This window comes from Dromiciops gliroides, chromosome 4 (assembly GCF_019393635.1).
Source record: "Dromiciops gliroides isolate mDroGli1 chromosome 4, mDroGli1.pri, whole genome shotgun sequence".
Lineage (NCBI taxonomy): Eukaryota > Metazoa > Chordata > Mammalia > Microbiotheria > Microbiotheriidae > Dromiciops > Dromiciops gliroides.
This window is the reverse complement of record NC_057864.1, coordinates 289745565-289770444: the sequence shown is the minus strand read 5'-3', so window position 1 is coordinate 289770444 and position 24880 is coordinate 289745565. Positions and strand designations below refer to the sequence as shown.

At 36.9% G+C, this 24880-nt stretch overlaps 1 protein-coding gene across 1 annotated transcript in view; it reads right to left on the bottom strand.

Annotated features, from left to right (window-relative positions):
* The window catches only part of COL19A1 (collagen type XIX alpha 1 chain), a 438272-nt gene that overhangs the window by 360233 nt on the left and 53159 nt on the right, over positions 1-24880 (bottom strand). The window contains 4 exon segments of the mRNA XM_044002760.1: positions 6078-6140; positions 8395-8520; positions 19419-19499; positions 23081-23353. Of these exon segments, the coding sequence (XP_043858695.1) occupies positions 6078-6140; positions 8395-8520; positions 19419-19499; positions 23081-23353 (543 nt within the window).

Here is a 24880-nt window from a genome sequence, read left to right as displayed (position 1 = left end):
GAAAATGAACCACTCTTTTACAAAAACATACAAAACTTTCTAACGATGAAATGGGAGAGGATAATATTATAGGTCTTATAGAACTGAGAAAGTAATTTCGTTGCTAAGTAATTTGGTTGCCAACTACAATTGCTAAGCAAATGACATGAATAGATTAAGAAAAATTATAATAACCAAGTCTGGATGAAGAAAAAGTATTAATTATTATTTCAAATCATATCAGGTTGAATTCTGGTCTGACAAAGAAGGCATTCCCAGAATGGCCATGGCAAGAGACCACTGAAGTAGAACATCAATTACAATTCTATGTTCAAATACAAGTATTCAAACTTCTTCCATGAGAGGTTATTAAGATTAATGAATAAATAAGTAAGCCACATTAATGGAGCAATATACAGTGTTTGGGAATTCAAAGAACAATGAACATAAATCTGTCCCAAAGATAGTGATTTTAGTTTCAACATTTTTTGATACATTCCTTTCACAAAGGGTAATAGAAAGAAACACTTGGGTCATAGGTGTACTATATAGCACATCAGTGAATGAAAAGTGGTATAGAAGACACCATCAAATCCATGTGACTAGAAAATGAGCTGGGATAGTTACGTAACAAAAGTACGGCAGGATAGACAGTCTCAGTATTACAGTGGTACTCATGAGATATGGAAAAACCTTTGTTTCATAAAGAAAGGATTCCAGAACACTGGATAGATTTGTTAGGAAGGATTTATGGGAGGACATGGACAAGAATCACACCATATGGGAGGACATGGATGAGTTTTGATGTGTACCAACAGATGGGTCTCCCACATCTTTGACATCACAGATACACTGAAATATCACTCACAACACGAAGCTAAAAATAATGCAGTTCTAATAGAAATAAGAAAAACTTTTTTAAAAAATGAAAAACAACAACATTGTGATGATTGTTTTATAAAGCAACGCTATAATATGTGGCAGTATAATATATTGCCTCACATTGTACTTGAGAACAAAACTTTGCTTCTGGAACTAGCATTGCCAAATGTTTACCTTGTATCTCCTGGCAGACTCCCTTGGTTAAATGGTTCTTAGGAGGGGCCAGGATTTCTCAGTTTCTCATAACATAAGCCAGTAGAGGGCAAAAACTTCTCTGACTACTCTGGATGATGTGTTTTTTCTGGTAATTATAAATGCTTATAAATTGAAATTGAAATAATGCTTAAATAGAAACATAAACAGCTGTTTATGTAGATGCCAACTTACACAAGGACTGTCAGGACAGAAGATCTTCAGACATTATGTAGCAAGTGGGGAAAAGAAAGAAAGAAAAATTTACATCATTCTGAAAGAGGCCTGATTGTTTAGGATCAAATTCTACATTATTCCAAATTAGCAGATCCCCAAAACACATCATCTGCCATCTAAGAGTAGTAATCCAAATCTTATAGAATGATTAGTGGGAAAAAATAATACTTCACACTGATCCTAGGTGATCACTAATTAATCCTAGCTATTGTTAGTGTTATTTAAATTCATTTTGTTGTTATTATTGTTGATGATGATGATGGGCTGTGCTTACTATAATTTAAAATTTGCAAATATGTTACATATATTCTTTCAGGTTAGTCTCCCAATAAGCTTATAAGATAAGTACTATAGGTATTGTTATCCTTATTTATAAATGAGGCAACTGAGGCTCAGAAAGGTTAAGTGATTTCTCTGTGGTCACACATGAATTCATCTTCCTGATTCCAAATCTAGTACTCTACCCTCTATGTTGCACTGCCTTCTTACTAAAGAAAGGAACTATTTTGTACACTGATATTCCTTCTCTAGTAAAGTCTATGTCCAAGGCATGGTGCATATATGAAATATTCAGCTGCCCTGATGGTCTTTTCCATGAAAAGGTCTATAAATTATAATCAAATGGCTTCACTATTCAGTAGGATTCAAAAGTTTCATTGAGTAAAATAACTAATCAATGGTAGATTCTTTATTATTAATAACAATCAATCAACAAGAATTTATTAAGTTTCTACTATGTACTAAGCACTGTTCTAGGTCCTGGAGAAATATATAAAGGCAAAAAAAAGGAAACAGTCCCTGCCCTGAAGCTTACGTTCCATCAAGAGAAACAATTTGTACATTTATAAGAATAAACAAAATAAATACATAAATAAGACTATATTTGTATAAGTTTATAAGGTACATTTTTCACAAATACCCTGTGAGGTAAAGAGTAAAAATGTTATTCCCATTTTACATGCAAGACAGAATATTAAATGTCAGGTCAAATGCCACGCCAATGGGACACAACTAGTAAGTGCTGGAGCTGGGACTACAACACTGTTCTTTGGACTCTGGGTCTAGTGCCTCTTCTATTACTATACATGGGTACCAAGTCAGGCTTACTTTGTTTTTGACAGCCTTTACTAGCATCAAACCAGTTTGTAGAATTAAAATCACTGTAAGAGTGTTTCTTGGCATATCATTTTTTGGACTAGGTTTCTCATTTTATTGCTACAAGGAAACCTTAGTGAGAAAACTCTTTCAACCAATATAGGTCTAACAGTCATTCAACAAGCATTTACATTTAGATTATATGCCAAACACTGTGCTAGGTGCTAAGGATATGAAGACAAAAGTGAAACATCTCCTGCCTTCAAGGAGCTTACATTTAATTGAGGGAGACAATATATACATATCTAGGTACATACAAGATGTTTGGTAGAGAGAATGAGTGGATATTAGCAGCTTGGGATATTAGGAAAAGTATCTACTCAGTGATTTATAGTCTCATGGCATTTCCTGGAGCACTGAGATTGAATGACTTACCAAGAGTAACATAGCCAGTATATGACAGACTCAGGTTTTCTTGATTTAGACTGAGTCTTGACACTATCCCCTTCACCATGGTGTCATCATCTGTACCTAGCACGCAACTAGGATTAGTTGATTTATTGTCACCAATCTTGAAAAACTTAAATAACAATTATATAGGCAGGGTGGGAAATCCTTTCCTACACTAGTAATCTACAGGAGAAGCCTTCTGGGGGAAAAAAATTAATTCCCTCACTATACTCTGTGTGATCGCATTCAATTAACTATTTAGTGTGGCTGGAAGTAAACTAACTTTTTAATATTCATATTGTACAATCATTATTGGTGTACCTGTTGTAACATTGTAAAATCTATGCTAGTATAGAACCCCCAAAATGGCACACATTAGAGTTAGGAGGACACAGAAAGAAAAAAAGAAAAATAAGTGACAACTGAACAACTTGATAATAAAAGCCCAAGGAGATCTCGGCTCAGCTTTGCCTTGAGCTCAGAAAAGCTGGTTGACACCCCAAGCATTCTGAAGATTTTTGCTTGCTATGATGTCTAATTAGCTTCATAAATTGTTAATGTACCTCCCCTTTTTTCCATCTCATCATTATATCTTTTTAAAACCTAAGTTTGTACTGAGCAGCAATTATAATGAACATACTTGGTCCTGGAGAATAGATGAGAAAATTTCACTTCTTTCTTTTCCTTGCAGAAGTGTGTCTAGAATATTATGTATGCTGTCAGACATCAGTTTTGATTAGTTTTGAGAAAGGTTTTTTTTTTTCTTCTCTTTTAAAAAAATTCTTTGTTATAAGGGATGTCTTGTTGGGTAGGACACAAGGAGAAGACATAATTGGAAGTGAAGGTAATGTAAAAAAAGAAACAAAAATTTAAAAGATAAAATCATAAAAATGTTAATATTTACATTGTTTAAAAGTTTATCAACTTTCTAGTTCATGGATAATCTGAAGCTGTTTTTTATCTGAATCTGTTTTTATACTTTACTCAGTATACCTTTTGTTGTTCTGTATTTAGCAAAATGAAAGTGTAAGTATTAATACAAATAAAATGTCATTTGTAAAATATATCTGTTGTGAAAACAAATGAAGAAATCATATCATGCAAGACAAACCCAAAGGTAAATTATCCTTTAAATCTTTCTTGTTGAAGATTATCTGTATCAGTGATCTCTTTAATTACTATTTCTCACCGTGTTTCATTCTGTGACACATCTCTTGGGGCGGGCGGGGGGGGGGGGGGGAGGAGCAGGGGAAAGAACCACATAAAGTGATACTGCTTGGTAAAGAGGTGAATGTTTGTAAACTTCTTGAGGGTAAGGATTATACCTCTCCAATTGCTTGCATGGTATCTGCACAGAGCAAACACTTGGACAAAGGGTAAACACGGGAAGATCTTTGAGATGTTGGAAGGAGGCATATGTTTGTGAATACATGCTTTCTCTTAATTAATTAGTAACTAAAACAAAATCAATGCACTCTTAAAAATCATGATCCCAGATATTAATTACTTTTCAATTAAAAAAAGTTTGATATTGTAGGAAAAGCCCTAAAGTTTTATTTCAAATCCCACTTTTCCTGCTTTGCTATGATCTTTGACAAGTCTTTTAATATCTCTTGGCCTCTGTTTTTTCATCTGTAAAATGGAAAGAATATTTATTCTAACTGCTTCTCAGAATTGTTTTAAGAAAACAATTTAATGAGATAATATATGGGAAAATGCTTTTTAAAACATGAGGCACAGGGCACAGGTGGCACAGTGGATAAAGCACTGTCCCTGGATTCAGGAGGACCTGAGTTCAAATCTAAATTTAGACACTTGACACTTACTAGCTGTGTGACCCTGGGCAAATCACTTAACCCTTATTGCCCCACCAAAAAAAAAAAATTAAATGAGGCACTATCTAAGTGTTAAGTTTATAATTACGGCCAGTTAAAATGTATCACCATTAGTGTTATATTTTGTTACAAAGGTATCCCCACAATGGGATTTGAGGGGTGCCAGTGAATGCCCCACTCATTCACTGACTTGTCACATTGCCTGAAATTACAATGTTATTCACTCTTTAAGGTTAGGGAATGGAAAGACCCTGCTAAAATGCGGCTCTGTTACCTGAGAGGCATAATACATTATAAGTTGTTTAGCCACTGCCATAGCACAAATTAGCTTATGTTTATTAGTCTTCAGAGAGCAGGGCTTTGAAAGAATTAATTATCAGATGAGCATGTTTTGATTGGAATTATGAGTGAGGAAACTGAGAGAAGAAGGTTTAGAGCAGGAATTTCTAACTATAGACATATTTCAGGGGTTCATGAATTGAGTTTTTTAATATTATGATAACTATACAAATATTTGACATAACTAGATTCTTTTGTAATCCTATGTATTTTATTTTATATATTTAAAAATATGATTCCAAAGAGGAATCCACAGGCTTTACCAAACTGCCATGCCTCAAAACAGATTAAGAATTCCTGGTCTAGGGGGCAGCTAGGTGGTGCAGTGGATAAAACACGGACCCTGGATTCAGGAAGACCTGAGTTCAAACCTGGCCTTAGACACTTGACACTTACTAGCCGTGTGACTATGGGCAAGTCACTTAACCCTCATTTCCCTACCAAAAAACAAAAGAAAGAAAGAAAAGAAAAGAAAAAGAATTCTTGGTCTAGAGCATGATTCCATGGCAGGACCCATCCTGGGACTTGGCCCTGAGCAAACAGAATCAGACTTAATAAACTGGGGGATTGAGGACAAGTATAACAAGGGAATAGATACACAGATACAGAGATTCATAGTGACAGAGAACAAAGAGGAAGAAGAGGAGGAAGAAGAAGGAGGGAGGAGGAGAAGGAAGAAGAAAAAGAGGAAGAAGAAGAGAGGAGGAAGAAGAAAAAAAGAAAAGGGAAAAGAAGGATTGGAGGAGGAGAAAGAAAAATAAATTTTGTCTAATGCACAATTTTGCCCAGGGTTCTTTAAAGCTATAAAGAAGGGCATGCTGCCCTGATGGTTGCCAACTTCTCTATGAATTCAACATGGCAATTAAAAACTACTGCTTGGGGACTCCTGGGTTCTTAAAGATTTTAGCTGTTAGCATTTTTATGTTGTTCATTAAATGCATGTTTTGCCCCACATCTTCGATGTGTACCAGGCTAAGAAAGGACAGAGTAAAATTGCACAGAAACGTATGTATAATTTTTATTTATACTAAACATTTTCTCTAACAGACATTAGATTGGTTATCTTACCTGCTCCCCTTTGGCCCCCTTAGGACCAGGCAAGCCAGCAGCTCCAGGCAATCCTGCTTCTCCCTGAATAAAAATAAATTTCCAACTTACTTCCCCAAAAGTTAACATATTGACATAAAATCCTCTTGCTCATAAATATTCGACTGACAATGGTGCAGTAAAGCAGCATAGCTTCTGGTCATCATTAAATCCTGTCTAAGGCATTTGTCTACTTTCCTACAGTCAACTCATAATAGCTCAAGGGCTGGTTACCTAATATATGGATGATCTATTCCCCCGTTCCGTCTTTCAGGCTCTTAGCCATTTCTCAGCTTCAGTTTACCAAAAGAAATCCAGGGAAGAAAGAGGAGGTGAATCTCAAATTGGCCTTGTAAACTATGATGGGGGAGGAAGCTGAAACTAATGCCTGCACTAAAGTTCTTGGGTTTTATGAGTATTTCATTGATCTGTGCTTTCTTTCCCACTTAGGATAGACAACCAAGAGTTGCCTGTATTTGCTGGTTGAGACTGAATATAATAATGAAAACCTTTGCTGCAGTATAGTAAATGCCATTCTTTAACTTGGAGCATATAGCCAATTATGAAAAAGCACAATGAAGGACCAAATTTCTTCTACTATATTTTACCAGCAAAAGATATAATTCCCAATACCCACAGAATAAAAAAATAAATGTAGTATATCTTGTTCCTGACTTAACAAGTGAAAGATCCATGGCAGAAATTGTTAATTTGAGGTCTGTGAATTTGTATTTTTAATAATTCAATAATTGTATTTCAATATAATTGGTTTCTTTTGTAACAAATATATTTAATTTTATATATTTTTAAAAATTATTATGAGAATAGGTCTACTGGCTTCACCAGAATTACTAACAGGGTCTATGACACAAAAAAAATTAAGAGAACCTCTAATATATAGGATCATCAACTTGCACCAACAATGCAATATTTGATAAGTTACAGCTACAGATCTATCCAAGCGTAAAGAAAACAAAGAGAAGGCATCTTCAGCACAGCCAAAGCCATCTGTGTATTGGACTTAAAATCCAACAAAGGCTGTCAGGTTAGAGAAAGAGTATGAGGTTGTGGGCAGCTAGGTGGCACAGTGGATAAAGCACTGGCCCTGGATTCAGGAGGACCTGAGTTCAAATTTGACCTTAGGCACTTGACATTTACTAGCTGTGTGACCCTGGGCAAGTCACTTAACCCTCACTGCCCCACCAAAGGAAAAAAAAAGAATATGAGGTTAATGTCTTCCAGTCCCAGGAAGCACAGCTTCTCTTAGTAAATCCTAAGTGATAGTCAAATCGAGAAACTCCCCTCACAGCTAACCTATGACAATGAGAAAGAAGGAGAAGGGAAATAAAGGATGTTAAACATTCTCTTTTTGGCTCTGAACTGGAGAGAAAATTACAGTACTAGGGCAGGAGGAGCAATAGCCTTGAAAGAAGATAGAAGAAGTAAGGAGGGAAGAAGTAGATAGAATAGGGAGAATTCCTATGTAAAGGAATAATCTAGACTTGGAGAAAAGAAACTTTGAAATATCTACATAAATAAATAATTTTGAAAAAATAAAGGCAGCCAGGCGTACTGTTGTATAGAGGAAAGATGTGAAATCAGAAGACCTGGGTTCAAATCCCAGCTCTATCATTTGGTATGTTTGTACCTTGGGCAAGTCACTAACCCTTCCTGGCCCTCAGTTTCCTCATCTGTTAATAAATTACCTTCTAGCTCTAAATAATCTGATCCTCTCTGCTGTTGTTTTTCATGCTACTGTAGTTTTGATTTTGTTTCTTGTTTTCATTTGTTTAACCTGGCATTAGTAATTGAGTTTGGGGTGGAAAGTAGGCAGCTGGGTCCTTCTCTCCAAAGTCTTAAGAGACAGAGCAATATATTGTAGTAGCAAGAGCTGGTAGCCAGGAGACCTAATCCCATCTCTGCCTATTATGAAGAGTAACTAGATATGTGACCTTAGGTAACTTGTTTATCTTCCCTGGTCCTCTGATTCCCCATCTATAAAATGAAGGGTTTCTTTTCAATTCTAAAATTCTACTTCTTCCCACTTTATACCAAAGTGTAATAGCTTCCCAGGTTTACCGGGCACAAAAAGCTCCTCTAGCTCAGAGCCAGGGCACCAGGCTAAGTGGTCACAGAACTGGCCTGGGGAAATTCCAAGAAGCAACCTGAGTAGCCTGGGACATTAGTTCCAATCTTCAATGTGTTCAGGCCTGCCCTAGGTACCTGCAGCCACATTTGAGGGCCCTGATTCACCCTATCTTATGTCTTTTCCACATGCCCTGGGCTGAAACTCTCCTACCTTGTTAGGAATGCACTGGCATCGTTCAGCAAGTTCCGGCTTTGCTAGCAGATGTGCAGAAATTTTACTGGCATGAGCAGTTGCCATCAGTGAAGTCGTAGTTCCAAAGCTGTCCTGCTGTGGGCACTAAAATACAAATTGAGGACATTTTGAATGGAATCCATTCCTACCAATCTAGGCAGCAATGCTCCTTCACCCCCTCCTCTCAGTTTTTGTTATGTGTGGCTGCCCGAATTGTTGAAAGGCAGTTCCACTGATCCCTTACTGATAAGAAATTGCCACTGATAATAGAGAAACATAACATTTGCTCTTACCCAGAGATTTTTGCTGGAGCACTGTACAACAGAAATATACCCCCTGTGATAAAATTATACTTCTCTGAAAAGCCACTAAAATAATGGCTTTAGTAAGGAATTCTACAGATACTTTATACGTACATATTTGACTGCTACAATTCTATAAAATATTATTTATCATTATATAGTTATACTGAAATAACACTTAAATTCCATAGCTGGATAAAACTAGTATCTAAATACATCATTTTGTAAAGGAAATCAGTGCACAAAAAGTACATAATCTGAGCTTTATGATGCTGGCTACTTGAGCAAAGGAGAACTGAAGGCATAGACAATAGAAAAGTCATAGTCATTTCATTAATTGAACCAAGATCAAATTTACTTTATCACAATGTGTTTTTAACATAGTCCAGTGACTTCAACAGATGCTAAAAGATATACATTGCCAAAGAAAAATGGGAAGTTTTTTTTTAAATTATCCAGTGACTCAGAGGCAATTTAGAGAATATAGAGTAATTCAGTAAGAACACACACACACACACACACACACACACACACACACACACACACACACACACACACGGACAACATATACACAATTCTCTTTCCCAAATACTTCTCCATATAGGTTTCTAAACAAACCTAAATTTACGGGATAAAGTAGTCTTTTTTTCCCTTTCAGCAGTAAGGATTGGTGCCATTAGAATTTTTCCAGGAATGTAATCCATGGTTGCCAGTGAATTTTTCTGTTTTAATAATGGAAAGCACTAGAATGTTTACATTAAAAAATTGCTGACAGAAGATGGCCCTTAGCACTATTGCCAATAGTTATGATGTCATAAGATTTGTGCCTCTTCAGATCAAATGATAATAGCCATTTTGTAAACAATAACATGTTTAGAAATATCCCTATTTACTGAGGTCCTTTTCTTATGCCCAGGAGTCTCCTCCCAGAAGCTTCCTAAAAGACCTTATTCCAGAATTTATCTCCCTTCCCCCCTCTTCTGCATAGCTTTAGTATTTCCTTCCAAGGGCCTCTCTTGACCTTTCCAAATAAATTCAATTCAATGGGCATTTATTAAATACTTACTGTATGTTAGTATCTATCCTAGGTGCTGAAGACACAGAGATTAAAAAAAAATCTTTGCCCTCAGGGAGTTGACATTCTTTTAGCCCATTCAGCTACTGTTCCTTATATCCATTTCCTTTTGAAACTGACCTTGACAAACTTGTCCACTCAGACTGCTTTTACTTCCTCATTGCCCATTCTCTCTTTGGTATCTGGCTTCTGCATATAACTCCCTGCTCTCTTTGAGGTCACCAAACCCAGTGGATTTTTTTTTCTTTGATTTTTATCCTCCTTGAGCTCTCTGCAGTATCTGACGCTGCTGACCCTCTCCTACTGGATTAATCTCTTTTTAAACTTCAGACAGCTTCTTATCTTTCTAACCATTCCTCTTTCTCCAATGGATTCTCCTATAGACAAATTATCTTAATTCTGTATCTCTCCAGCATCTACTGCAGTGCTCTAACCATATCAGGTACTTAATAAGTGATTGCAGACTCATAAATTTAGAGTAGAAAGGGTCCCAAGAGGCAAATGGGGCTATCCCTTCATTTTACAAATGAGAAAACTCAGGCACAGAGAAGTTATGACTCATCCAAAGTCATGCAGCTCTAAGTGTCTAAAATGTGATTTGAATCCAGGTCATTCTGACTAAGGTGCACTACAACGTATAGCTTCACCAAGGATTGCTGAACTGGAAAAAATAGAAGGTTCTAAGTTTAAAAATTAAAGCACATTTGAACTGTGCAATGTAATTAACAAAACAATGAACTTTTCTCTATCTCACAAGCCAGGCGCAGTGTAATCTATAATACAATTATATTCTTTAGGTCACTGGTTCTCAGTCAGTGATTCATGACCTACTTCTACTTTCACCTCTTGCTCTGCATTACTAACAAACCTACTAGGTATGTTGTTAGTTTGGAGGTTGAAATAAAATCTAAAACAAAGTATTTAGCCACCTTGATTCAGTCTAAACACGTCTAAAACACTTTAATGCAAAAAAAGCACAAAAAACAGGTCAGTGATTCAAGGAATGTTTAGAAACCCAAAGCATTCTGTTTTGATCATAATTAAATATACCATCTTTAGTGTTTTCCAGTTTGACCTGCATGCAATAAGGAAGTGTGTATTGTCTCCACTTAGTTTTGACTACTTATTTTGGGATCTACCTTTAAACTTAGAAGCTTCTATGTTGTTTTTTTTTTCCAATTCAGCAATCACTGGTGGCGCTATATGTTGTAGTGCACCTCTAGTCAGAATGACCTGAACATATTTCTAGCATCCACAAGAATTAAAAAGGCAAAGCAAAATGCAAGGGGTATTTTATTAAAGCACCTACTATGTGTCAGGCACAGTGAGAAATACTTTTACAAATATTATCTCATTTGATCCTCACGACAACCCTGGAAGGTTGGTGGTGTTATTATATTCATTTTACAGTTGAGAAAATTGAACCAGACAATTGTTAAGTGACTTGCCCAGAATCACACAGTGATTCTCTGTGAATAAGGGTCTGGAGGCAAATTTGAACTCAGATCTTCCTAACTCTAGGCCTAGTGCTCTATCCACACCACTAGATTGAGGGACTGAGGTCTAGCCTAATATGGGGATAAAGAACAGGATAGTTAGTGAGTTTGCCCTGAGATGAGAAGGCAGAGAGCAGTTTGGAGCCATCACAATTAGAGACTTTAGATGAAGCATGGAAAAGTCAACATGGTAACATGGAAACTTGGACTTGGATCCCATGGACATGAGTTTGAATCCAACCTCTACCACCTTACTACATGGAGTAAGTCACTGAACTTCTCTGGGATTCAGTTTTCTCAATAGTAAAATGAGTAAAAATGACTTTTTTAAAAAAGGTAAAAAATTGGGATCTATGATCCTAAGAGAATCCAAAGTGGAAATCAAAAGATGACTTCTAAGTGAAAGTCCATGAGCAGAAGAGTCATGGGGACAGGAGAGAAAGGAAAGGAAATGAGACTCCTTAAGGAAGGGGGTAAAGAAGGAGTCTGGGTGGGAAGCCAGAGAACCAAGCAGAATCAAAGATTTACCAAAGGAGCTTGATTCACTTTAGCAAGATGAAACAGGTCTCTTTCAGATGACTTTAATCTTGAGCAAACTTGTTTTTTCTGTTTTCAGCTCCTAGATATGCTCTAAAATCGGCTAGCAGCTAGAACCAGCTAACAGCTTTGGCAAATACAAATGTATTGGAATTTATTTATTGGGGAGGGGAAAGGGGAAGAAGCATTTTTAAAACAGTTGACAGCTATATAAGAAATTGCAATACATATCATAATATAGTTTGGCAAATTTCAGTAAGTGCTTTGTGTCGGTCCAGAGCACATTACTAGGGTCTGGCTTAACACGTAAATTCTTTATGGAATTTATAGTTTAGTCACTACTAAGCACCTAAGCCAAAGTAGCACCCCAGTATTTTTAAAAAATATATTCAAAGGGGGGCAGCTAGGTGACACAGTGGATAAAGCACTGGCCCTGGATTCAGGAGGACCTAAGTTCAAATCCAGTCTCAGACACTTGACACTTCCTAACTGTGTGATCCTGGGCAAGTTACTTAACCCTCATTGCCCCACAATAAATAAATAAATAAACAAACAGACGAATGAATGAATGAATAAATAAATAAATAAACACATGAACAAATAGATAGATAGATAATAAAATGAAATAAAATATATTCAGAGTCAAGGAGGGTAAGACAATTCTGGTTTTTACCCACAATCATTATTTAATTTAGTCTTCTCCCAATTTTTGTTGTTGTTGCTACTGTAAGGAAAGGGTGCCAATAAAAGGTTTTTATCAAAACGTGGCTGTGGAAAGGTACAGGCCTAGAGTCAAGATATAAGTCCAGCCTCCTTATTAGTGAAAGTTCTTAGTTTACTTTCACAAATTTATTTAATTAGCCTTCAAAATTAATATTGCCTTTCTCATGCATTTTCAACAAAGACTAATTTCTCCTTGCTCTTTGTATTTGCTTCTCATTCTTCCTATATATATTTTTTCTTTCTTAAGTCCTTTTCTTGTCTAGGATTTTTTTTAAAGTTTCTCCTTCTTCATTCTTTCAAAGGAAATCATTTTAATTTTCTAAAATTCCCACTGAATTAGCAAATGTGAAACAACAATGTAACTCCACTGCCTTCAAGTGTTAAGTGCCTGAGGCCGGATCTGAACTCAGGTACTCCTGACTCCAGGGCCGGTGCTCTATCCACTGCACCACCTAGCTGCCCCACTTATAATTTTTTTTTTTTTTTTTTTAGTGAGGCAATTGGGGTTAAGTGACTTGCCCAGGGTCACACAGCTGGTAAGTGTTAAGTGTCTGAGGTCGGATTTGAACTGAGGTACTCCTGACTCCAGGGCCAGTGATAAATTTTTAATGGACACATAAAGCTAGACTTTCAATGACTTTTTTTTTTTTTTTTTTAGTGAGGCAATTGGGGTTAAGTGACTTGCCCAGGGTCACACAGCTGGTAAGTGTTAAGTGTCTGAGGTTGGATTTGAACTCAGGTATTCCTGACTCCAGGGCCGGTGATAAATTTTTAATGGACACATAAAGCTAGACTTTCAATGACATTTTTAATTTTCAAAATTAAAAGCATTTTTAGTGGAATACAATTGCTTTCAGAAGTTTAACGGAAGCAGTCAGTAAAAGTGCAAGCTGTTGATTTATTCAAACATCTTCATTTACTAACTTATTTTATTTACAGATAAAATGTTCATTCATTCTTTCAACAAATATTTACTTTCTATCTAAAGGCACTATGCTCAATGCTAGTAAGAACCCCAATATGAATAAGGCACCATCCTTGCTTACAAGGAATATAACATAGTAATCTTCCATATAATGTATTGTCATTTGTAAACAATTTTTAAAGTATTCCCAAAATGACCAATGATTCCTGTACACCCAAAAGAAGACTGTGTGCAAGGAAATCTCTCTTTGCTCTGAATTCATATATAATACCTCCACAGCTAAATGCCCTCATAAACTATATCAAAAACCCATCAGGCATCTAAACAATGTCTAGTAAAATGCGAATTTTTCTCCCAGGTTTCAGCACATACTAGATTGATGTGGTACTTTTAATTCCATACTACTCTACTAAAACACTAACTTCAATTACATCTCTTTTAAACAAGGCTCTATTACTCTCCCTCTCTCTGCTAGTACTGGTCAAGAATTTCATCCTTAAACTTATTTAAAGGCCTTTTTAAAAAACTACTTTTCAAGCAGAACAGACCAGTTCTAAGAGCTCTTCCACCAAAACCCATATTATACTAATTTTTAAAAAATCCTCTTAAGAATTAACACTTTCTGCACTCAAAAGTGTGGCTCCAAGAAGTCTAAGTGTTTCAAACCTGTGATTTGGCACACAAAGTTATCTTCCTCTCTATTTATAGAAGGATATTTGGCTGCCTTTCATCTCACTTGGACTGGGATCTATAAATTGAATTTAGGATGCTCTCTCTAAGAGCATGCTATAGAGTGTGTGTGTTTGTATGTATATGTGTATACGTATATATGCATGTATGTGTATGTGTATGTATATACACACATGCATACGTGTGTGTATGTGTGTGTGTGTATATTTATGAAAAAAAGAATTTGGTAGGAATGAAAAATATATTGACTCTGTTTTTCAATGGAGTAGGTGACTTTTTATTCAATCAACCATGCCAGATACAGAAGTAAAAGTTTATTTTGAATTAATAAGTTATTTCTGAAACTTTCACATGATTTTTTGGTGGGGTGAATGAAGTATACATTGAGAAAAACTTAGGGAAAGGAGAAATGCAGTGTTTGGGGGGTTTTTTGTTTTGTTTTGTTTTTGTTTTTTTTTATCCTTCACTCATCTGTTTCTTCTGTCCTGTTTTAGTACTAACTTTTCAAATAACTTTATAGGACACATTTTTCAGTTGAGGAAAAATCAGACAAACAAAACCAAGAACATTATTAAATGCTATTATATGTCAGGCACTAAAATGGTTGGAAGAGAGGGGTAAAAGCATACTGAAAACCTCAGGAGATTACTTATAGTCTAGTCAGAAAAGGACATTTCAAAGTAGCAGATTATAATAACAAAAAGAATGGCCCAGACAACAGGTGTTAAGTGAACCCAAATCAGTGAGGTTAAGAAACTCAATCTGCACTTTAAAGTAAGGACAGGATAAAACTTCATTAATATAAGGAGGGTATGTGATAAGAGGAGGACTGATCAGAAGGGAATTCAAGAAACATTGCAAAAGAAAGGATCAGCAGGACCTAGTGACTGACTGGATGTGACAAATAAGGTAGAGAATTGAGTCAAATAATTATGGGCAACTGAGAAAAGGGGAACTGGTGACTTCATTAACTTTTATGGATTCAGTAATCATTTCCACACAGATGACTGCCAAATCGACATATCCAATGCACACTGCAGGCTCATACCTACAATTGCCCACTAAACAACTCCAAATATGTCCAGCTTAGTACCTAAAATTCAACATGTCTAAAATTGTACTGATAATCTTCCCCTTAAACTCACTCCCCCTACTAAACTTCCTTATTTCTGCTTGGGGCACTACCATACTTCCAGTTTTTGTTGTTGTTCAATTGTTTCAGTTGTGTACAACTTTTCATGACTGCATTCAGGGTTTTCTTGGCAAAAACACTGGAGTGGTTTGCCATTTCCTTCTCCAGCTCATTTTACAGATAAGTAAACTGAGACAAATCTTGTTAAGTGACTTGCCCCAGGTAAGTAACCATCTGAGAACAGATTTGAGCTCAGACAGCTGAGTCTTCCTGATTTCAAGTCTGATACTATCCACTGCACCACCTAACTGACCTCCTTCCAATTACCCAGGTTCAAAAAACCTTAGCAGCAAACTTGCCTCTTTCCAACATTTACTCTAAGTCCCCTCAGTGAGGGGGGGACCCATTAACTCGAAGGAAACCCATTCCACTTTTGGAAAGTTCTAATTGTTGAGAATTTTTTCCTTATATTAAGCCTAAATCTCTCTCCACAACCTCCACCTATTACTCCAAGCAAAAAGAAGTCTTTTGCATGTCAAGTCCCTCAATACTTGAAGATAACTATCATGCTTCTTAAGACCTCCCTTCTTCAGGCTGAAGATCCCCATTTTCTTCCTGTGGTCCTCATGTCATGCAAACTCAAGACCCTCCCCAACCAATCAGTTGCCCATCTCTGGATCAACCAATTAATCAGTAAACATTTAGTAAACACCTACTATGTGTCAGGTACATTGGGCCTGGATACCTAAGTGCTGGGGATATACTTGCAAAGAATGATACAATTCCTACCCACAAGGAGCTTATATTCTTATATATTTTCTTCACCTTTTCAGTATTTTTCTTAATATATAGTTCACAGAACTGAACACTATACCCTGAATGTAGTCATGCCAGGACTATCACCTCCCTGGTCCTGGTATGCATCTTAATGCAACCTAAGTGCTCCTTAGCTTTTGGGGCTGCCACAACTCATTTTTGACTTATATTGTACTTGTGGTACACTAAAACTCTCAGATCTCTTTCAGTTTCAAGATTTTCTTTTACTGCATGGCATTTAGAATGTGGTCTTAGAAAAAAACTGAAATACATAGAATTTTAAAAGTTCCCTTGTGATTGGTAACCTATTACATCTGGGCCTCCAAAGGTTCTATAGCATAGGTGATTTTCAGCTGTTGATTCAGTCACTGGAAGAAAAAGAGCCCAGTTCCAATTCTCTTCTGTATTTTTGTCTTGAGCTTTTTTGTTTGCTCATTTTTCCAGGCTACTTCTTGACTTTAGACCTTAAGATGGTGTTGGGCTTTCCTTTGGGGTAAAGGTAGGGGGGCAGAGATATCTGCTCTGAGATCGTCTTTTATATCTTTCTACTGCTTTTGTAGCACAGTGTGGGGGCCTGTAAGTTTGTGCTACTTCCAGAGTAGTGTGATCTGGGCAGAGGTCTGTGCCCTGCCTTCCTGGTCTTCAAATTCCTGACCCGGTTTGGATCTGCTGGCTTGTGTGTAATTGAGTTTCAATAGACTCTTGCTGGACTCAGTCATGCTTAGACTGCTGGGATGCTCTGTAGTTTTAGAAATGATTGATCTAAAATTAAAAATAAAAAATAAAAAAAATAATTGGGGCAGCTAGGTGGTACAGTGGATAAAGCAACAGCCTTGGATTCAGGAAGACCTGGGTTCAAATCTGGCCTCAGACACTTGACACTTACTAGCTGTGTGACCCTGGGCAAGTCACTTAACCCCCATTGCCCAGCAAAAAAAATAAAAAATAAAAAATAAGAAATGATTGAACTGATGGCTCTCCCTTGGTTTTGGTCTCCTGCCCTGGTTTAATTCACTCCAATCTTGTGTGTGGACCTAAAGGTTAGAAATGAGTCTCCCCTCTGCTCTTTGGTTCAGAGATATATACCTATGATTCTGGAATTTGTTCCTCACTCCTTACACAGGGAAGGACCCTGCTTCCCTACAACTCGACTGTTCCTCTCTGTCTTGAACTGTAAACTCTGCCCCAAACAGGGTAATAGACAACAGATCTGCCAGTTGGTCCCCATTCCTTCTCCCAGTGCTGGTACAGTGGTCCCCCAGTATCTTGCTCTAAGGTGTTCAGTCTTCTTACTGTTCCTTTGCACTGGTCTGATGCCACAGCCACAGCCCATTTCTATGGGCTGTCTTCATTGATGTTGCTGCTGTATTCCTGGACAGCCCCCATAGGATGGAAAAAATGATTCACTGTGGCTTTTTTTCTGACCTTCTCATCAATATATGGTTTGGAATGCTTTCTAGTTGGGTCAATATGAAAATTTGTTTGTTTGGTTTTTGGTGAGGTAGAGTTAAGGCAAAGTTGTGACTTCTCACTCTGCCATCTTGATTCTGCCTCCTTCTCTAACTTTCAAACAGTTGCCCTCCATCCTTCTCCTGTTTTCCTCAAACCTTGTCCTAGAATTAATAAACGTAGCATTTATTAAGCTCTCACTATGTGCAAAGCCATGTGCTAAGTACTAGTGATATATATAAATGGAAAAGTTAAGCCAGTTTCTGCTCTCAAGGGACTCACATTCTAATAGGAGCAAAAACACAAAGAAGATTTCAACTAAATGTCAGGTGGAAAGCCCCATGGTGCTTAGGGTGCAGCTGCAAAGCAGATGGCAATTCCTCTTCTTTATTGTTACTTCCACTGATTGATTTATAATGATGTTTGGGATTGAATCATTTGACAGTGCCAAGGACTCTGGTGGCAAGAACTTTCTTTTTTTTAAAATCCTGATGAAGACTTCCTATGCCCAATCAACCTGGCTAAATGATAGTGTCACTAACAAAGAATAAAGAAATTGGAAGGGGCTTGGGATTTGGACATATTGAGTCTGAGGCAACAACCAAGTAGAAATACTGAGCAGACAGTGACAACTGCACCTATGATTAGCACTCAGGACAAAGGACAGAAGAGAACTTAGGAAAAAAAGTCAGGAGACTACTAACTTGCTGGGTTATCTCCTTTGATCTTCAATCACCTCAGTATTACAGGTACTGTTATCTCCGTTTTACAGATGAGGAAACTGAGGCTTAGAAAGGTTAAAGAACTTGCTTAGGGCCAGGTAGCTCATGCCAGAGCTACCTGAAATTTAAGCCTTCTTGGCCACAAGTTCATATATCCATCTATTACTCCATTCTTTCATGCCTGGGATGCTTTCAGACGATTCACCTCCTTTAGCCACTCAGCTCAGGTACTGCCTGCTCAGGAAAGCTTTTTCCATGATTCTTCCCCCCCCCCCCCCCCCCCCCCCCCCCCCGCCCCCTTTATGTTAGCTCCCTCTTCTAATACTCCTACAGCAAGCATTTTGTTCTCTCCTACCTTTGTCTTTTTATGGGACCACCCTTTTATTTCCTACTTTGTATTCTATTTATCTTCATTCACATAGTTCCCAGGAGGATGTAAATGCCTTGAAGGCAGTAACTCTCATTTTTGTTTATGAATACCCAACAGCAATCAGGATACTTTGCATATAGTAGGTACTTAATAAATGGTTCCTTTATTTAAAGTCTAATACTATCATTAACTGATGAGTAAACTGAAACCTAGAAGGGTAAGGTAACTTGTTCAATATTACAAAGGTAACAAGTAATAGAACTAGTTTTTGAATTTAGTTCCACTAGATTAAAATTCTAGTGTCAAAAACTGCATTGAGAGCAAAGAATCCTAGCATTTGTACTGATGAATTTCAATTTGAGCTATGTTGATTCTGAACCGAAACTGAGGTTCTTTGTTAGAAATGTGCAACTCAAAAGACATCATGGACCATATAGAGGTGGAATAGATATTAGAAGTCATCTGATCCCACCCCTTCTTTTTTGCAAATGTAGAAAATCATTCCCCACTTGGAGTTAAGAAGACCAGAATGCTGTTTCAGACACTTACTAGCTATGTGATCCGAGGCAAGTCATTTAACCCTGTTTGCCTCAGTTTCATCATCTGTAAAATGAGCTGGAGAATGAAACAGCAAACCACTACAGTATCTTTGCCAAGATCCCAAATGGGGTCATGAAGAGCCAGTTATGACAGCTATTGACAAGAAAGGTAAAAAATGGACTATGCAAATCAATTGTCACTAATTTTTCACACAAAAACAACTTACCTTAGCATCTGATATTTCACAGCACATTTCGTGAGCTACATAGTTTGGATTACAATAAACTTGAAGGCGGTGAAGTTCAATCTATTGAAAAATATAAAAAATGACAAACCATCATTATTTATTTATTGTTGTTTTAATTTATAAACACTATATATTACGAGAAGTTAAACACTTGAGGAACATATGAACATAACCAAAATTGAAAACTTGAAATTAAACCTGACTTCTTGGCAGCTCTTTTGACAGATTAAATAGGTTAATTCTAGTATTTAGTTATTTCCTAGGTCTTGTCTTTAGGCATATTTGTCCTCATTAGAGAAAACCAAGTAACAGTGTTATGAATTGACAACCCTATTGATCTTTTCATATCAGAAAGGAAAGGTAATATCTAGTTGAGAAAAAAGTCGAAGAGATGCTACACCAAAAATAAGTAACTGGTCTATCAGAAAGGGAGGTGGGGGCGGGGCAGCTAGTTGGCAAAGTGAATAGAGTACTGACCCTGGAGTCAGGAGGACCTGAGTTCAAATCCAGCCTCAGACACTTAACACTTACTAGCTATGTGACCCTGTGCAAGTCACTTAACCCCAACTGCCTCACACACACAAAAAATGGAGGTGAGGGAATATAGAAAATCAAAACCCATTTTAGAAAATGTCTTAACTCCGCCCCCTTTAAATTTTTTTAATATTTTTGTGGGACAATGAGGGTTAAGCGACTTGCCCAGGATCACACAGCTAGTGTCAAGTATCTGAGGTCACATTTGAACTCAGTTCCTCCTGAATCCAGAGCCAGTTACTTTATCCACTGTGCCACCTAGCTACCCCTCTTTAACTCTCTTTTTACCAAAACTTACTGGAGAACTATTAGCTCATAGATATTGTTCAATATAAACTCAGTAATTAAATGAAATAAGTGATCTGCAAGTTTATATGCCCATATAAACTATATTTAAGATTTATAAATAATTTTTGTAGTACCAGAGTTCTTTCATTTAAATTTGTTTTCAAAGCTGATTTAAGCCCCTGCATCCTCTAAAAGGGTACTGATACTTTTGGTATGCCTTTAATTTTATAGTAAGATTTATAAAACTCCTTCTTCTAGCTAGTAAATTATATTATAATTACTATAATTCATCATACCACTTTTATAATTATTTATGTTACCCAATCTTTGATCTTATCTAACTGATGCCCCTGAGAGGGAAAATGTTTATCTGGGTAATTTAAAACATTTTTTTTAATTTAAAACATTTAAAACATTTTTTTAAATTACTAACTTTATTTTGAGAGGCAGCATGTCTAATTTTATTTTAAAACTCTCTCCCCCAAAAGTGCCATTAGGTATACAAGGGTTTTTTTGTATAGTTCTTTTTTTGAACCTGGAAGACTTTTTATTATGTTTTTAATTTTTTTGCTTCACAAATATTTAATTTAATTGCTATAATAATTTGATCAATATATCATTTCTGATGTCAAACCAAATCAGCAGTCTTCATTGAAAACTTTCTTTTTTTCATAAAGGCATTTTATTATTTTCCAGTTACATGTAGAGATAGTTTTTGTCATGGGGTGCAGGGCACCACAGAAGTTCTCTGGGGCACACCAAGGAATCTTTTCCTTGAGAAACTAAACCGGAGGACAGATAACAACTAGAGGGATAAGCTGAACCAAATCGGACTGAGCAACTTGCATGAAGTTACACAGTAGCAGGATTCAAATTTGGCTGCTCTGACTGCAGTTCCAACAGCCCACTTTATACTGTACTGCACATGCTACCTCTCCAAATTATACTGCTGATGGTAATGTTGCCTGAAGAACTGGAGCCTGAGAGAACATTATTAAACCAATATAAGCCTATTTAATACAGTGCATAATGCAAAGCAACTACTGTTATGAAGCTGAATGTCCAGAGCCTATTGTTCTTAAATAAGAATGTCAGATAATCTGGAATCATTTAAAGCTCATCTTTCCCCAACCCTTTGCATTTCAAAAAACCAAGCTTTTACCATAATTATATTATTCATCATGCCTTCACATTTTACCAAAATTTAATTTTCTATAAAATTACTCCTTTTAGACTGGATCCAATTTCTTTTAAACCTGCTATCCAGAGATAATTTGTCCAGCCTATATTATGTGTCAAAATATTATACCTATTTGTATGAATATTATGAAAGACAGCATAGCATGGTAAAGAGAGGTCCTGGTCTTGGAGTTAGGAGGACCTGCCTGTGTTCAAGACCTAATTTTGATACCTAATAACTGTGTGACTCTGAACAAGTCCCTCAACCCCTCAGGACTCCCAGCTATATACTAAGACTTTAAGTCATAGATGAATTGCTTATCTTAATTAGTGGAATGAGTAACCGCACTGATGAAATCATGGGTCTAATACCAGAGAATGAGACATACAGAGAGACAAAAGGAAGAGAAGAGGAGAGCAGAGCAGAGGCTAGGAGAGGTGAGGAGAAGACAGGACAGGACAGGACACCAGAGGATAGGAGAGAAGAGAGGACAAGAGAGGAGAGTAGAGAAGAGAACAGGAGAGGACTGGAAAGGAGAGGACAGGAGAGGACAGGAGAGAGAGAGAGAGAGAAAGAGAGAGAGAGAGAGAGGGAGGGAGGGAGGGAGAGAAAGAAAGAGAGAGAAGAGTGGTTGCGGGTGAGTTGACTGGATATAACTGACTTTGAGTCTATGATTTTCATTGCTATAAGAAAGTCACAATGAGGAAAGTTCTTCTACAAATGGAGATTGGCACCTGCTCTGAAACTTACAGTTTTAAAGAGTTATCTAAGTATCTGAGAAGGTAAGTCATTTGCCCTGGGTCACAAAGCCAATAGGAGTGGGCAGCTAGGTGGCACAGTGGATAAAGCACTGGCCCTGGATTCAGGAGGACCTGAGTTCAAATCTAGCCTCAGACACTTGACACTCACTAGCTGTGTGACCCAGGGCAAGTCACTTAACCCTCATTGCCCTGCAAAAAAAACACAAAACAAAACCAAAACAAACAAACAAAACGAAGCCAACAAGAGTCATGGTAGGAATTAAAACCAAGTCTTCCTAATTCTGAGGCCAGCTTTCTAGCCTTTATCCTAGATATGTGTAGATACAAACATATATGTGCATAGGTACAGTCATCCCTTCCACATCATGACTTTCCCCTTCATGGTTTCTATAGATAATGGGTCAGCATAAGAAAGTAAATGGGAATTTGGGGGGAGTTTTGTGGAAGCTGCAGATGACACATAGAGGCCAGCAGATGACACAGATCCTATGACCAAATACTTAACCCAAATTTTACAATAAGGTACTGTAAATACCCCATAAAAGAAAAAGAAAAAAAAGCAGACTTCTCTGATATGAAGGGAGGGCAAAAAAAATTTTATGTGGATTTTCCAGATCACAGGCTCCATGTCCCTAACCTCACGATGTGGAAGGGATAACCATAGACATATACATTTCTCTGCATATACATACAAACCTGTATGTACACACGTATAAGGTGACAATTAAATAACTTATATAAGGTGGTCTTCTTTACTTAATATTGGCACAATTGCCTTTGGAAGGATACATAAAATTAGGATTTAAAGAAAAGGATACTTTTGATTTAACTTAAAAGCATCATATATTCACTGTCTTGGACACAGCATTGCTACTTACATCCACAGGTTTGCCATCCGAAGCCCGGGCAGCAATGACAGTTCTGCCATGAAGGTCAACAGAATCCTTTTCTTCCGTCTGCCTTCTCTCAACTAAATTACAATCCACATAGAGGGAAAGGATCCTGGACTGCATGCTGAGGCCAAGCTTATGCCATTGTCGGTCAAATAGAGGGTAAATTTCTCTACTTTTAAAAATGTAGTGCAACATTTCTCCCTGGTGAAAGGCCATCACTTCCACCGTCTTTTTTGTACCATCAATTATTATTGATACCTGCAAAAATATAAATCATTTACATATCTTTTTCTTTAAAAATATTTTGAAGATGCTTTTAAAAAACAAATGGGGGGGACAGCTGGGTGGCACAGTGGATAAAGCACCGGCCCTGGATTCAGGAATACCTGAGTTCAAATCCGGCCTCGGACACTTGACACTTACTAGCTGTGTGACCCTGGGCAAGTCACTTAACCCTCACTGCCCCACCCAAAAAAAAAATGGGAAGTAGTATCAAAGAAAACAAAAAGAAAAGAAGATGACAAAGCAATGTTGTTAGTTATCTCATTAAATTTAATATGCCTGTGGTATGGATAATATATACTTTTAAAACGTATAATTATGCATATATATGTATATGTATATATGTGTCTATTCTGTATATATAAGTATACATTCATATGTTTATATACTTTTTAAAAATTGTGTGTAATGGTTCACTATTTCTTATATAATTATTTTATTCTCTATATATTTAAATGTTTTATTAATGATTAAATTTATCATAAAATATATTTTTTAAAACATATTAAAACTGTCGCATCAAGATGTGTACAAACAAAATATCTTAAGAACTTAGTGGGGGCATCTAAGTGGCCCAGTGGATAAAGCACTGGCCCTGGATTCAGGACTCCCTGAGTTCAAATTCGGCCTCAGACACTTGACACTTAACTAGCTGTGTAACCCTGGGCAAGTCACTTAGCCCTCATTGCCCTGCCCCTTCCCCCCCCAAAAAAGAACTTAGTGAAAACTCGAATCTATGAAGCATTTTCTCAGCAGGTCAATATAAAACCACAACAGTGTTTGGCACATAATAGGAACAATAAATGCTTATTGACTGAATGTAAAAATGATGAGGACGTATAACTTATTTTGAATTGCTTGAGATCCTGTGGGTAGGGGATAGGAATGGAGGGGGGAAGAGAAATTGGAATACAAAATTTTTAAAAAATTGGTGTTAAAATTTTGTTTTTACATATATTTTGGAAAATAAAATTCTATTCAGGAAAAAAAATGATGAGGAAATAGGCTGTTCAAGTTAGTTGAAAACCAGAGAATCACTTCAGATATTACCAGTTTTGAAAGCTTTCTTATCTCATTTCCCACAACTGCTGTTCCAGACATCTTTAACTTTGAATTTACTACTAAGTTCATCTTCAACCTTAGCATTGACAACTGGATCCACAGCCTCCTACTTGACTGGAATGATTGAGATCTTCTGATGAAAGCCTCCTCAGTCTCATTCTTAAAACCTCAGCATTACTGTCCTTTTTCTTCTAGTCAAAGAATAGGAACATTGGATCATAGATTCAGAGCAGGATATTACCTCCTTCAAGATAATCTAGTTGAATAGTCCCATTTACAGGTGAGGAAATTGAACCTCAGAAATGTTAAGTGACTTGCTCAAGGTGATTCTGCTAATACCAGGCAGAACCACTCTCTTGTATCTTCAATCATCCCCTGACTATTTATCTTTTTAGAAGTTAACTCAGGTCTCCTTAATGAAAAACAAGCCCTCCCTCAACC